This window comes from Rhincodon typus, chromosome 29 (assembly GCF_021869965.1).
Source record: "Rhincodon typus isolate 14 chromosome 29, sRhiTyp1.1, whole genome shotgun sequence".
Lineage (NCBI taxonomy): Eukaryota > Metazoa > Chordata > Chondrichthyes > Orectolobiformes > Rhincodontidae > Rhincodon > Rhincodon typus.
Genome location: NC_063360.1, coordinates 14,813,477 through 14,827,698, shown reverse-complemented (window position 1 = coordinate 14,827,698; position 14,222 = coordinate 14,813,477). Strand labels below are relative to the sequence as shown.

General features: G+C 39.6%; 1 protein-coding gene across 2 annotated transcripts in view; it reads right to left on the bottom strand.

Moving 5' to 3' along the window:
- Positions 1-51: 51 nt before the first annotated feature.
- Positions 52-14,222, bottom strand: part of LOC109933114 (transmembrane protease serine 9-like) — a 37,790-nt gene continuing 23,619 nt past the window's right edge. For both annotated transcript variants that reach the window (XM_048613975.1, XM_048613976.1), the window contains exons 8-13: positions 13,579-13,825; positions 11,515-11,631; positions 8,828-8,999; positions 6,636-6,901; positions 5,205-5,341; positions 52-3,357 (exon numbers count right to left, since the gene is read on the bottom strand). In XM_048613975.1, coding sequence (XP_048469932.1) covers positions 3,199-3,357; positions 5,205-5,341; positions 6,636-6,901; positions 8,828-8,999; positions 11,515-11,631; positions 13,579-13,825 — 1,098 coding nt within the window. In that variant the 3' untranslated portion in view covers positions 52-3,198. The remainder of the gene's footprint in view (positions 3,358-5,204; positions 5,342-6,635; positions 6,902-8,827; positions 9,000-11,514; positions 11,632-13,578; positions 13,826-14,222) is intronic.

The following is a 14,222-nucleotide window of genomic DNA, read 5'->3' as shown; positions in this document are numbered from 1 at the left end:
TATGTAAAATGCTTGGTATAATATACAAGAAATATCCACGGTAGACTGAAATGTGTAAGAATTACCAAATGTTTTATTTATTAGCAAATCTTTATTCCTGATTCATTACTTGCACCTATGTTAAGGTTCACATGACTCATTGATGATACACTACTTTACTAATGATCCTGAATATATTCAGGAAATTAATTCCCATTCTTGTTCCGGTAAATCTCCCTTCATTACTTTTTACATGCATTCTGATCTACATTTGCAGTTAAATCTGCTTCCTCTGTTAAGACACTTTCCTGTGCCATAGAAATTCTGGCAGAACACTGGTGGTATACTGGTGAGCATAGCTGCCTTCTAAGCAGTTGACCTGGCTTTGATTCCTGGTCATCACCATGTTGTGCTTATAAACCAATTTTCAACAAAAAACCAAAGATGAAATAAATGAGATCGGTCATTGAGTTGCTCTGAAAGTGCACAAGCATTTCATTCTGTGAACAGATCCATCAAATTGTTCCTTGTTTTTAGAAGCAGCACAGTGGCTCAGTGATTAGTGCTGCTGCCAGGGACACAGGTTTGATTCCACCCTTGGGTGACTGTCTGTGTGGAGTTTGCACATTCTCCCCTTGGGTTTCCTCTGGGTGCTCCAGTTTTCTCTCACAGTCCAAATCTGTGCAGGTTAGGTGAGTTGACCGTGCCGAAATTGCCCATAGTGGCCAGGGATGTGCAGGCTAGGTGGGTTAGCCATGAGAAATGCAGGGTTATAGGGATGCGGTGGGTCTAGTTGGGATGCTGTTTGGATGGTCAATGTGGACTCAAGGACTGAATAGCCTGCCTCCACACTGTAGGGATTCTGTGATACTTTTAGTATTATGCTAGTGCTTTTGTAGATTCTGCTCGTCTACTTTCCTTCTATGTTCCATCTTTACAAATTCTGTGGGAATCTGTGTTGCTGTATCAATGTGCAACATTACATGCCTTTTATAGTCTGGAGCTATGAATAGTGATGTTTTTTTTCCCCTAATCAATCCATTCAGGGATGTTATTACACATCTTTAGAGCAGGTGGGACTTGAACCCAGGCCTCTTGGTCCGGGGTAGTGACACTACTAATGCACCACAAGAGGGGTCCCCATTGATTGATAGTGATGGTAAAGATTCCAACTTTATTACAATCACCTGCTGACCAGGAATCTCTCCTGCTCCTACTATCTGCGATTGTTGGAAAGATTTAGAGGCTAGTACTCAACCTGTTTAATCAGGCTATGAATAAATCTTTCCTGGCCATCTGTACTTCTGGTCAAGAGACAGGGTGCTACCTGTCACAAGATGCTTGTGCCACAAGAACTCCTATGAATATTAAAGCTTGAATTTCTGACTTTCATTCTAACTAAAGTTGCAGCTGGATTTGTCATTGCTAACAGATCAATCCGTCCATGTGTTTTTAGTTATTCTATTTTATTTGTAATATTCCAGCTATTGATATAAAGACACCGCATAAAATTGGCTGCTTTCTCTTCAGTGATCGCTTTCCCCATGTATAGTTATCTTGCCTGACTTCTGTAAAACTTCGTTTAGCCTCCTTTTGCTTTTTCAATAAACACAACTGTAGTTTTTTTCGGCTAGTGTTTACATTTCTGATAAAACATCCAGGACAAAGCATCCCACTTTAATCAGCATCTCATTTTCCAACTTCACTCCTTCAACCACCAGTGCATAGAGATAGAAGCATGTATCACAATGGACTGTGGCAACTCACCAAAGTTTGTTCGACAGCATCCTCCAAACCTGAGATTTCTATCACCTAAAAGAATGAGGGTACCAGATGCGTGGAACACCAGCATCTGTAAGCCCCCTCTAAGCCACACATCATCATGAATTGGAACCTTAGCGTGGATTTTGGGGTACTCAGGGACACAGCAACCCTTCACTGTTGCAGGATTAAAATCTTGGGTCTCCCTTTCTAACAGCACCGGGGGTACACCTCTGTCCAAAAGGGACGGTAGTGGTTCAAGAAGGTAGCACACCACCACCTTCTCCAGAGATTGGCAACAAATGCTGACCCTGGCAATTATACCTACATACCATGGAAGAAGAAAAACACAGTGCTGACATATTACTACTGCTTCAAAAGAAGGGAGAAAAACTTCATCATTAACTGATCAAACCCTATAATTTGTAAGATTTCTTGTCTGGTTTCAAATTCCAGCTATTAACCTGTTGGTGTGAAAACCAGCATTGCTACCACCTCTGAAGAAGTAGTTTCCTGATCCATTAATAACACTTTTTCATGTACATGAGCAATGCTGAAAAAATGCACTAATACAATACAATGTTAAGTATTGTGGAAAATATAAACATTTAGCTTATGCTAGTCATATAGAAATTTACAGAATAAAAAATATTGTTTCAATTCAGAGGAATAATTAAATCAAAGTGATTAATCTGATATACCAATAAACTACCGTTTGTCAATGTCACTTGTCAATACTCTCACTCAAACAATAATGTATCATTCTATATGACAAAACCCTCAGTATGATTGTACCTTTTAATTATAAGGTTCTTATAAGCCTGCAAATACTGTCCATGATGTTATACAAGGCATAATATGCAGAAACACTTCTGTTTTTGGTGGGTTAGCAACTTGTATGAACATATTAAAAGTTCATCCAATAACATCAGCGAAAGTAACATCTACTTTTCAGTATTTAAGAGTTGATTTAAGAAGATTTTATATCATCCCACTTTAATATTACTGAATTCCAATATTTGGCAAAACAATTTTGGTACTCTGCAAGGAATAGTTTAAATACAAATTTCCCCATGTTATACCTTCTACAGACTGGGCCCTGCTTAGCCTCAAATTCTTGCAGGCATTTGAGGTGAGATGCTGACAACAGGTAGGACTGAGATTATTATGATGACATAAAGTATGATATCTTATTTGATTTGTCAGGATCAAGAATCACAAAGTAAGGAGCTGTGTAAAAAATCTCGACAAATCATATTCTCAATTGATTAAAATACATATTACTGCACAAATAAAATGATTGTAGAAATTATACTGAAGACTGAGAGAGCGGATCACAGGGTGTTTGAAATGAATACAGAGTTGATGGCCCCAGTGAGGCCCACACATTGAGATTGAATCCCAATGCATGTATTACAGTGTTTGATTAAATCAAGAATGATGTGAACCTTTCAGCTTTCAGAAAACATATTGTGCAATGAAACTGTGAAGAGCTGTAACTCTGCTGTAGACTCCAGGCGCATTTGCTTTTGCACAGCCGATACCCCAGCTTGTAATTCCAACAAGGAACCACTTCCCTGAGGATTCCTTGCAAACTAGTGGGCCACCTGAATCACCCTGTAAAGACAAATCCATTATTACTACACAAAATGTAAGGAAAAATGTACTCTATTGAGTCATTGTCTCAGACAGATCTGTCAATCACTGCTCACATGCTGTGTTTTTAGCTCATTTTGACATGCACAGTCAGGAGCTGCTTCAACATCTTGATCTTTTTTAACAAGTGACCAAGTCACTAAGAGGTACCAGATGGCAATGTGGAGATTAACTGCCAATGGAATATTGTACAATGCCATGGAATTGTCTGTGCATCGCTCACTGAATGCAACAGTTAAAATTGATCTACTCCAAAATACATAACTTTAATCATGTGACAGTGAAAGTAATCGTTCAGCTGCTTATCTGATTCATCTGATTGTGACTGTGAAGATATACAATATCAAAGTTCTGTGTGTGACTGAAAGGAACTCAAATAACACCTGAAGCCCAATGAGTTACCACTAACTCTGTGGACAGACATGATTAGACAACACCACATCTAATAGCCCACATACCCACATTCTCACTCAATCCCTCAATTCCATTGACATGTCCATTCACCAAATATTTCATCGTAACTGTCCCATATTTTCACCATAAGCCTCAAACCACTCACATACCTAACAACTCCTGCTTTTCCTCTCTCTGTCTCTGTGGAAACAATCACTGTCTCTTGAACTCATTTCTATCATTTGTTTCAGTGTAATACTCTGATAATTGATTCTACAACTCAGCTGGTCTTTTAGGTGTAAATGATTCTCTGACTTTTGAGATGCTAAACTGAGGTTCTGTTCAGGATGACATGAAAAAATAAATCCCGTGGCTGAACTGAAAGAGATACAGGGAGTTCTGTTTTCCAGGTTAGCAATTATCATTTAGCCAATAAAATCAGAAATAGATTATCTGGTTATTCATCAGTTTGCCAATTGAGGGATCTTGATAAGGCAAAAATTATGTAGACAGATGTAGCAACAGCAATTAATTATACTTCAAAATAATTCATAACTCATTTTTTTGTGATGCTATTGGCCTGTGGTAAAAGGTGACCAATGGCAGTAATGCACAGGCTGTCAGAATTAAATGCTTTGTGTTTGTACAATTAAAACACATCATCTCTGTGCAAATGTGCATACCAATGACAGTGCACAAATACTGTTTCCAACAATGTGCAAAATTTATTAACTGTCTTTACTTTCCACACATAGCATGGAGGAACAGCAAATGACCTATCAGCAACAGCTGTGATTTACTGTTAAAAAATCAGGAGTACATTAATATAAATTAATTCTTTCTTTCTATTCCTTCTTACAACTAACATCCTTATTTTTAATTTATGTCTCTGGGATACTAAATTTTACTTAAATCTCAAAATTAATCTAATATTGCCAGGATGAATATGGGTCCTTTTCCTAGGCCTGATGTTATGCTCCATTGATACAGTATCCAACAATTAGTTAATTAACTACATTAGTCAAAAACAGTGCTTCACTGTTAACCCATGAAAAAAAAGTAAAGTGTATCCAGGGATTCATAATGTTGTTTATTTTTGTTGTTGCAAGTTCAGTCACTGATCTCCTTCCATTCGTCACACAACTAGAGGGATGGATATCTGATGCCCTGCCCTCTTGCTAACACCTAGAGCTGATATACTGCACTGACAAGGAATACATTTATCAGCACAGAGCTATCATCTGCAAATTACAATTATATATTGTTCAAGAATATGCAATGTGAAAAAAATGCATCAGATTTATCACTAAAAAATAGTGGAGTCCAGGTCATTTGTTACCTTTGCCAACTCAAAGGATTCCATTATTACCTTAAGCTGCTATGTTTCCCAAATTGACAGATCCTTGACAGCTTACCTGGCAGGTGTCCACTCCTCCATTCAGCCTCCCCGCACAGAACATTCTGGGAGTGATCTGTCTGCCGTACAGGTCCAGACACAAACTGTTGCTGAACAGATTTACTTCAGCTTTCTGCAGCGTATAAGACAAGAAGCCTGTATGGAGCAGAGAAAGCAGTGATTTGTAACAGTAAATGCTGTAACATAAATGAAGTGATTAAGGTTCCTTCTTCAGAACCTCAAACTGCAGCACGTTTGTATTCTGGAGTAAGAAGGGTAAATGCCAGATTTATTACAACCTATCGCAGCATTTAATGGAAGTACCCATTTGTGAATATTTCACTAGATGTTTCATTTGCAACAGCAAGCAGTATACATTTTGGAATTCACTTATTCCTGTCTCACTCTCACCCTTTGGTCACTGACCACATTGGCTTCTGTCAAGGAACATGTTGATTTTAAACTTGTTTTCAAATCTCTCCATGGCCTCATCCCTCCCTATCTCTGTAAACTCCTCCGGTCCCATTACTCTCTGAATGATCAGCCCTACTCAAACTCTGGCCTCTAATGTATCTCCAATTTTAATTGTTTCAATTGGTGGTGGTACTTTTCATTTACTTGGTCCCCAGCTCTTGAAAACCCTTTCTATGCCTCTTTACCTTGTTTACCTCCTTTAATATTCTCCTTAAAATCTATCCTTCAACTAAGTGTTTGGTTATCTGACCTAATTTCTCTTTATGTGGTTCAGTGTCATACTTTGCTTTGTACATTCACCATGAAACACCTTAGAACATTTCACTCCTTAAAGGTGCTGTATAAACATAAATATCTGTTGATTTCGCAACACAAATAAATTCTACCACATCTTGTAGTGTTTATCTTGCAGTCAATCATCTGGATCTTCATCAAATTCTCCTCCTCCTCCTCCCACTCTCTGCCCCCTCCACTCACTGTCTTTCTCCTCCCGCTGTCTTCACCATTCTGCAGGTGTGCTTTAGCAATTGCTTGCTCTGACGTTTTCTCCCTTTGCTCATAGCCTGCTATAACAATTTTCCTTTCTCTCTTGGGCTTGTTCACTTTCTCTTCCCTTGCTCTCTGCTTCCCTCTCATATCTTCCCTTTCCCTCTTGGTCCCTAACTCTATTCTTCTGCATATTTCTTTCATCCTCATTTCCTCTTTATTCATGTACCAGTTTTTAAAAAAATGTCCTCCTCTCTAAATTTTTTTTGTTCTGTTTCATGATCTGTGTGTTGCTCCCTTCCAAACTTCAATATTCTCTCTTCTGGTGACCCTGTTTTCCACACACCTCTCTGTGCTTGTTTCAGAGGTGAATCAGCCTGTTTCTCTGTTTTAATCTGCCAATTCATCATAAGCCACTTGCAAAACAATGATTGCACACACTGTAATACTCAGGCAAACAGGTGCGGTGTAATTTTGTACTGCCACTTACCCACTTCTGCTGTGGTGCCCCAGCCTGTTACATAACATTTTGTTCCTGCTAAGAATCTGTGGGAAGGTGATGGTACACAGGCAGGCTGAATGACTTCAGTAAAGGCCACAGGTTTAGACAGTTCCAAGAGGGCAATATCATAATCCAGAGAGAAAATATTGAAGGAGGGGTGGCTGATGAGGCGTTTAAAGGTTACTTTAGTGCCTTTAGATCCCACACGCTGGAGTGTTCCGAGGTAACCGAGCCAGCGATTCACATTCTTCTGACTTTGAAAGGAAAATTAAATCAAACATCTGTTTATGGTTCAGTCAACATTCGCATCTTATAGAAAACCTACTTATTTTAAATATTTCGCACTTCCATTGTAATTATGTATCTTTGGTTCCTCTCTATATCTCTTTGAATAGGCTGAGTCTTTATCTTTACGAGTTTAGAAGATTGAGAGATGATCTTATAGAAACATATAAGGTCCTAAGGGGGCTTGACAGGATAGATGCTGAGAGAATGTTTTCCCCTATAGGAGAAGCCAGAATTAAGGGACACAGTTTAAAAATAAGATTTCTCCCATTTAAGACAGAGATTAGTAGAATTTTTGTTCTCTCAGGGTCATTAATCTGTGGACTTCTCCTTCCCAGAAACAGTGCAGACCGGGTTATTGAATTTATTTAAGGCTCAGATAGTTTGATATTTGATGGACAATGGAGTTAAGGGCTATGGGTGGCAGGCAGAAGAGTGGAACTGAGACCAGAACCAGATCAATCATGATATTCTTGAATGGTGAAGCAGGCTCAAAGGACTGAATGGCCTCATTCTGGTCTGTTTCTGTTCCAGATTTCAGATTCCCATCAATTCACAATAACCTGCAATGTCCTGACCCAAAAAGAATCTATCTGTCTCCACCTTAACAATATTCAATGATACTACTTCCACCACTTTCTAAGGGAGATTTTCAGAATCACAAAACTCTGAGAGAAAGCTAAATTCCTAATCGCTGTCCTACAAGAGCAATCCCTAATTTTAAAACACAGTGTCTCCTAATCATGTTCTCACTCACAACAGTACAAACTCTTTCCACAGCCACTTGGTCAAAAACATTCAAGATCAAATCACTCCTTCATCTTCTAAACTCTATAGTAAGCAAGCCTCGCCTGTCCAATCTTTCTTCATAAGTCAAACTGTTCTTTCTACGTATCAACCTCATAGACCTATGAACAGCTTCCAAACCATTTACATCCTTCATTAAATAAGGAGGCCAAAATTGCATACTATTCAAGATGTGGTTTCACCAATTCCTGTATAACTGAAGCATATCATCCCTTTATGTTCAATTCCCCTTGTAATAAGGTTTATCATTCCATTATCCTTATTAATCACTTGCTGTGCCTGCATATTAACTTTTTGCGAACACACACTGAAATACCTAGACCCTTCTGCCCCTCAGAATTCTGCAGTTATTCACAGTTTAAATAACACTCTCCTTTTTTCCTTCCTGCCAAACCTCACATTTTCCCACATAATGCTGTATCTGCTAGATTTTTGCCCACTCACTCAATCTATCTATATCGGTCTACATCCTTATGTTAACAATGCTGCTGCTTGGAGCTTCCAATATTCAACCTATAAAGTGTGACACTTTTTAGCAGTTTAAATAAACCATGTAAAGCAAAGACCAATACAATGGAGTTAGATAGCAGCTCAACATTACTGTATTTATATACGTGTCTCTTTGTATATGTTTGCCTGTTGCAATGAGTGGCTGTGTATACACTGTTCTTCTGAGTGTGCACTTGCATTAGGTGGCAGTGTAAACTTCGGAGTGGGCACATTGCATAGGTGGCTGAACAAATTGCTCCATGTGTGCATACTGCAATGAGTGGCTGTACAAATTGCTCCGAGTGTGCAATGAGTGGCTGTGCACACAGATCTGAGTGTAAGCACAATGCAATGTTCATAAAGTGGTGTGTGTGTGTTTGTGCACATGGTTATCATTGGGTTTGCTCAGGCTACGGATGAATGTGCTCTCTGTTATGGGAAGGTGTCCCTGCAATGAATGGGTATCCTCACTGCTACAGATATGTTGACGAATATGATATGTTTGCATGCATTCAAGTCAGTCAAAAAAGTGATATCATCCTGTCTGAATCAGTTAGTACATACAGTCCCATGTTGTTGTCTGAAAACTGTTCACGTACGTTATAAAACAATGAGCAGCAGTGACCACCCAATTAGTTGATATTAGGGTTCCACCACACACATGTCCGAAGTACAATATCTGCAAACTGATTTGCCAAGGAAATTCTCCAGGAAAGCTGTTCACTCCTCCCACAATTCTAGTTCCAACCATCAGGGGTGCAGTTCCACAACCTATAAACAAAACTGAGCTCAGTTACAGAGTTCGCTGCACTTCAAAACTCAACTGAAACATTTAATATTGGACCGATTGGACCAAATATCAAAACAAGGACCAAAGACTTTACCAAGGTGTTAAAGCTTTTGTTAGGCAATTGCAGGAGAGAATCTCTGTCACAAATGTGTGCCATGATCAGTGCTGTGCTATGGCAGGTGATGTACCCAGCAACATGTGTGGGCATTATGCTTGGTTGAGTGCCTGTTGATGGGCACAGTGGTGTAATTGAGACTGTTAATTTTTTTTAGAGATGTGCATGATGATGTGTCAATAATCTGTACAGCTATACAGTGGTATTTTCATAGCCATGGCCATGTTTATGGTGCTATTTGATGTGGTATTTATTGTTGTTCACAGTGGTATTCACGGTGTAATATTTAATTGCCACTCTGTTGTTAGTTATATTCAAAATGGATGTTTTTTTTTCATGGTGGTTTTCATGTTCCAATTGGGTTCAGGCTCCAAAAATTATATTATGTAAATATTGAGTGACAGCCTTGCCTGAGTGAAAATTACAGTGTATAATGTGAAATGGGAGCAAGTATGGTGGAGCAAGGCAAGGTAGATTAAAAGGAAACCCAATCATTACATCACAAGCAAAGGTAACCCCTCTATTCACAGAAGGAAGAAGATAGAAATTGGGAAACTGTGGGACTAGTTAGTTTAATATCTGTAATAAGGAAAATGTTAGACTCTATGAAGGAGTTTGCAGCAGGGTATTTTGAAAATCTCAGTGCAATCAGATGGAGCCAACATGGTTTTTTGGAAGAGAAATTATATTTGACTAATCTATTAGAATTCTTTGAGGGAGTTTGTAACTACATGTTTTGACAAGGTGCTATATCAAAGGATTACTCCACAAAGTAAGAACTCATGCTGGATGGGATAACATATTAGCATGACAAGAAGATGGGGTAACTAAGAGGAAACAGAGGATAGGCATAAATATGGGTAGAGACAAAAAAAAACTGCAGATGCTGGAATCCAAGGTAGATAAACAGGAGTCTAGAAGAACATTACAGGCTGAAAGACTTCAGTCCTGAAGAAGGGTAATGCCCAAAACATTGACTTCTCCTTTCCACCCAGATGCTGCTTGGCTTGCTGTGTTCTTCCATCCTCCTGTTTGTCTAAAATAGGCATAAATAGGTCAGTTTTGGGCTGGCAAGATGTCGTGAATGGAGTTGCACAGGGATCAGAGCTGAGGCTTCAATTATTTGCAATCTCTGACTTGGATAGAGGCACCAAATGAATGGTTGCTCATCTCACAAAGATAAATAGAAAGGTACATTGTGAGGAGGACATAAGGAGTTTGCAAAGGGATATAGACAGGGTAAGTGAGTGGGCAAAGACTTGGAAATTGATAGTAGAATATAGGAATGGGTGAACTTGGCCACATTGGCTGAATTTGCAGGAAAGAAAACAGCATTTTTTTTTAAATAGAGAGAGATTGTAGACCTCAAAAGGTACAGCGAAATCTGGGTTTCCTGTTAAATGAACTGTAAGAGGTTAGGATTCAGCAAGTGATAAGAACGCAAATGGAATGATGCTTTTCATTATGAGGGGAATAGAATATAAAAGTAGAGATGCTTTTTGCTGCAGCTATACAGGACTTTGGTGACACCACATCTAGAGTACTGAGTATAATTTGGTCTTGTTATTTAAGAAAGAACATAATTGCATTAGAAGCATTTCAAAGGAAATTCACTCAGCTGATTCCTGGGGTGTGGGAGTAATCTGATGAGAAATGGACAAATTGGACCTGAATCCCTTGGTATTTAGAAGATTGAGAGGCGATCTTTTTGAAACAGAGAATCCCCAAGGACTTAAGAGCGTGGATACTGAATGGATGTTTCCCCTTTTGGGAGGCATTGGAACCAGGTAAAACAGTTTGAAAAATAAGGGATCTCCCATTTAAGATGGAGATTAGAAACTTTTCCTCTCAGAAGGTCATGAGTATATGGAACTATCTTCCCCAGACAGCGTTGGTGCAAGGTCATTGAATATTTTTAAAGACAGAGGTAGATAGGTTCTTGACTAACAAGGCAGTCAAAGCTTATTGAGTTAAGTGGGAAAGTACAGTTGAAGCTACAATCAGATTAGCTATGATCTTATGGAATGAGCAGGCATGAGGGCACAATTTTTGTATGTATGTTCACTTACACATTAAAGTGATGTGCTTTTAAAACCGTTAAACTTTTCTGCTTCAAGTGCTATCAAGCTTAATGTACATATCCAGATGTCTTCAATTATCATTGAATTATTGAATGAGTTTCTCAATAATATCATAGTTATGGGGTAATAGGGTGGGCAGGGCTGAGGAGTTGTCAGTGCAGCCTGATAGTCTTTCTCAAGGGTAGAGAAAACCTGCTGTGTAGCATGTTTAACATTGGCCTTTATAATCACAAACGGACTGCTGGCCCCAAATCACAAGTACTTGTCCTCTCAATCAGAGATGAAAGTAAATGTACTCACTGCAATTTGCCTCGTCAGACCCTGTAACACAGTCTTTGATGCCATCACACTCTGCGTTGTGCTTATCAATACAACTGTCAGTAGAACACTTGAAAGTAGAGGCTGTACAGCGAACTTCTACAAGATGGAAGAACACCATTAGTTTGAGGTTTGATGCAACATGTAATCATTAAGTTCATCACCCCCTTTATTGACCACCAGTCATTGTGTTCTCAATCAGACACTTTCCATCCATACTTAAACTTTGAGGAATGAGGGGGAATTGAGTGAGAATGACAGCAGTCTCTTTATAATTTGAAAGATTTTGGCTGTTTCCCAGTTCATCCTTTCCCCTCCTTTCCAGAAGACACTGATTCTTGTGGAGGTACAGTTTAAAGCACTCCCACCCCAGCCCAATCCGCCCCACTCACATGAGTGGCTAACACAGTTGATCATAATCTTATCCTTCTTCATTGTGCACACTTTAACTTGAAGCTGGGGCAAGGGTGGGACTGAAAGTGTGGAGAGGGAAAGTGGGGACTTGGGGGGTAGACAAAGAGATGGTGTGAAGGCCAGTACTGGGTCTTACAGAGCCATCAATGTGGTGAATGAGAGAGGAGTGGTCAGTAACTGAGTGGCTGAAACCTGGGATACCATGAAGAGTATTCAGTGGAAGATTTTGGATCAATGGGAAATGAGAGGATGGAGCTGTGGGATTTTCACTTGAGAGGATCCTTTTGTCTCTGTTACATGGAAATGATGGAGGAAAGCTGAATACCGTGCAGCTTTATGGCTCACTTTCAAACTGGAAAAGCCTGCACAGTTCATGCAGTCTCGAGTTTTTTTACTTGTTCTGCAGAAAAGGTATTAAACAAGACCAGAACCCTTCTGTACATGTTAAAATTTATCCAGTGCTGATTTCACACAGTTACCAGGGTTCCCCAAAGACTAAGCACAAATAAATCACTGAATCATAGAATCACAAAATTATTACAGCTCTGGATGAGGCCTTTTGGATCATTGATACTACACCAGCACCTCAACAGAGCATTTTGTAGAGATTGTAATGAGGTAGGCCAGGTAGACCTCATAGAATATGCGTTGCCCAATTGGGGCTGTTAATGATCCAATCAAAAGGTCCTGGCAGACAGATAAAAAGGGGAGTGTCAGGATTGTTCACATATAAATAAAGGGTGACGTGGTGATGGGATATCAGCCTCTGCGGAGTTATTTCACATTTCATTTAGTGCCATTGCCCTGCCTTCTCCCATTAACCCTTTTATTTTCAAATAACCATTTGCTTCCCCTTTAAATGTCATTCCAACCCTGACCACTCGCTGTGGTTTTGTTTTTCCTCATTTCACTTTTTTGCTTCTTTTGCCAATTTCCTTAAACTTAAAACCTCTTTCACAAGTGGGAAATTCTACCCTTTCTACTCTATCCAGACCCCTCATCATTTTGAATACTTGCATCAAATCTCCTCTAGCTCTTTCTTCTCCATGGAAAACAGTCCCAACTTCTCCAATCTATCTTCATAACAGAAGTTCCTCATCCCTGTAAATATTCCTATGGATGTTATCTGCAAGGATGCTGGACAATGGAGCCAGCATCTGGTTTGAGGCTAGGGGTTCGCTCAGATGGTTAGATCAGGGTGCTAATAATGCCAAGGTCGTGGGTTCAATCCCCAAATGTTGCTGGCTGACAACTGAGACTTATATTCTCATAATGGCCTTAAGGGCATGTTGCTGTACTATTTTATGTATGGACCTGTTTTACAGGCAAAATCCAGACCAATTTTTATTGCCGTTTATCCAAATAACTTTTATTGAAGGTGCCCTGTGCCAAGTGTCAGGATTTCAGCTCATGCCCATCATTTCAATTGAATTTGACTCACACCCCTGTTCTGTGTAGCAATCAGGAACACTATGAGTAGAGGTTGGAGAAGGAAGAGCTGCTCACTTGAAATCAGAAAATTTATGAGGGGACGTGTCAGGCATTACAGGCACTGGATCAGTAACCTGACCTTTCCTCACACTGTTATGCAACAAACACACACACACACAAACACAGAGTCTGAATACCCACCGACTATTAATTTAGAGGCAACAATGCTTCTATTTACTGAATCTGTCTGTTCAGTATTGCTCTCTGTCAGAGTAATGGTGGTGTTGGTCTGGGACATTGTGTGCTGGATCCAGTCCCGGATTGCGGTCACTCTTGTATAGACACCAGGTTTGTTTGGTCGAGCACAGCCTTCTCCCCAGCTCACGATACCAGCCAGGAGCCATTTGCCTGGTGACTCTTCACAAACCATTGGTCCACCAGAATCGCCCTGACCAGAAGGAAATACAGTCCAGAAATCATTGCACATCCTTAAACAGCACCTCCCAAACTCACTTTCTGATGTTACCCCATTTTAACCTTAAAAATTAAAGTGACCCAGACACGAGCAAAAACAGAACAGAAACAAAGCAGCACAGTAACAGTCAATATATAATCATTAAGGACCACATTTTATGGGTCAACATACACTACATCTTTTAAATATGAAAATCTATGTTTTAAAGAACTTTGTGATATTATTGTTATTCTTTGAACTCATAAGTTTCAGCCAGGTTCTCCATAATTCCTAGTGACAACAGCCCCGGTTATGTCTTTTCTGCACCCTCCAAACCTTGCAGATATGTTATAATGAGCCTGCATACACACGCAATCCTACCAACACTACC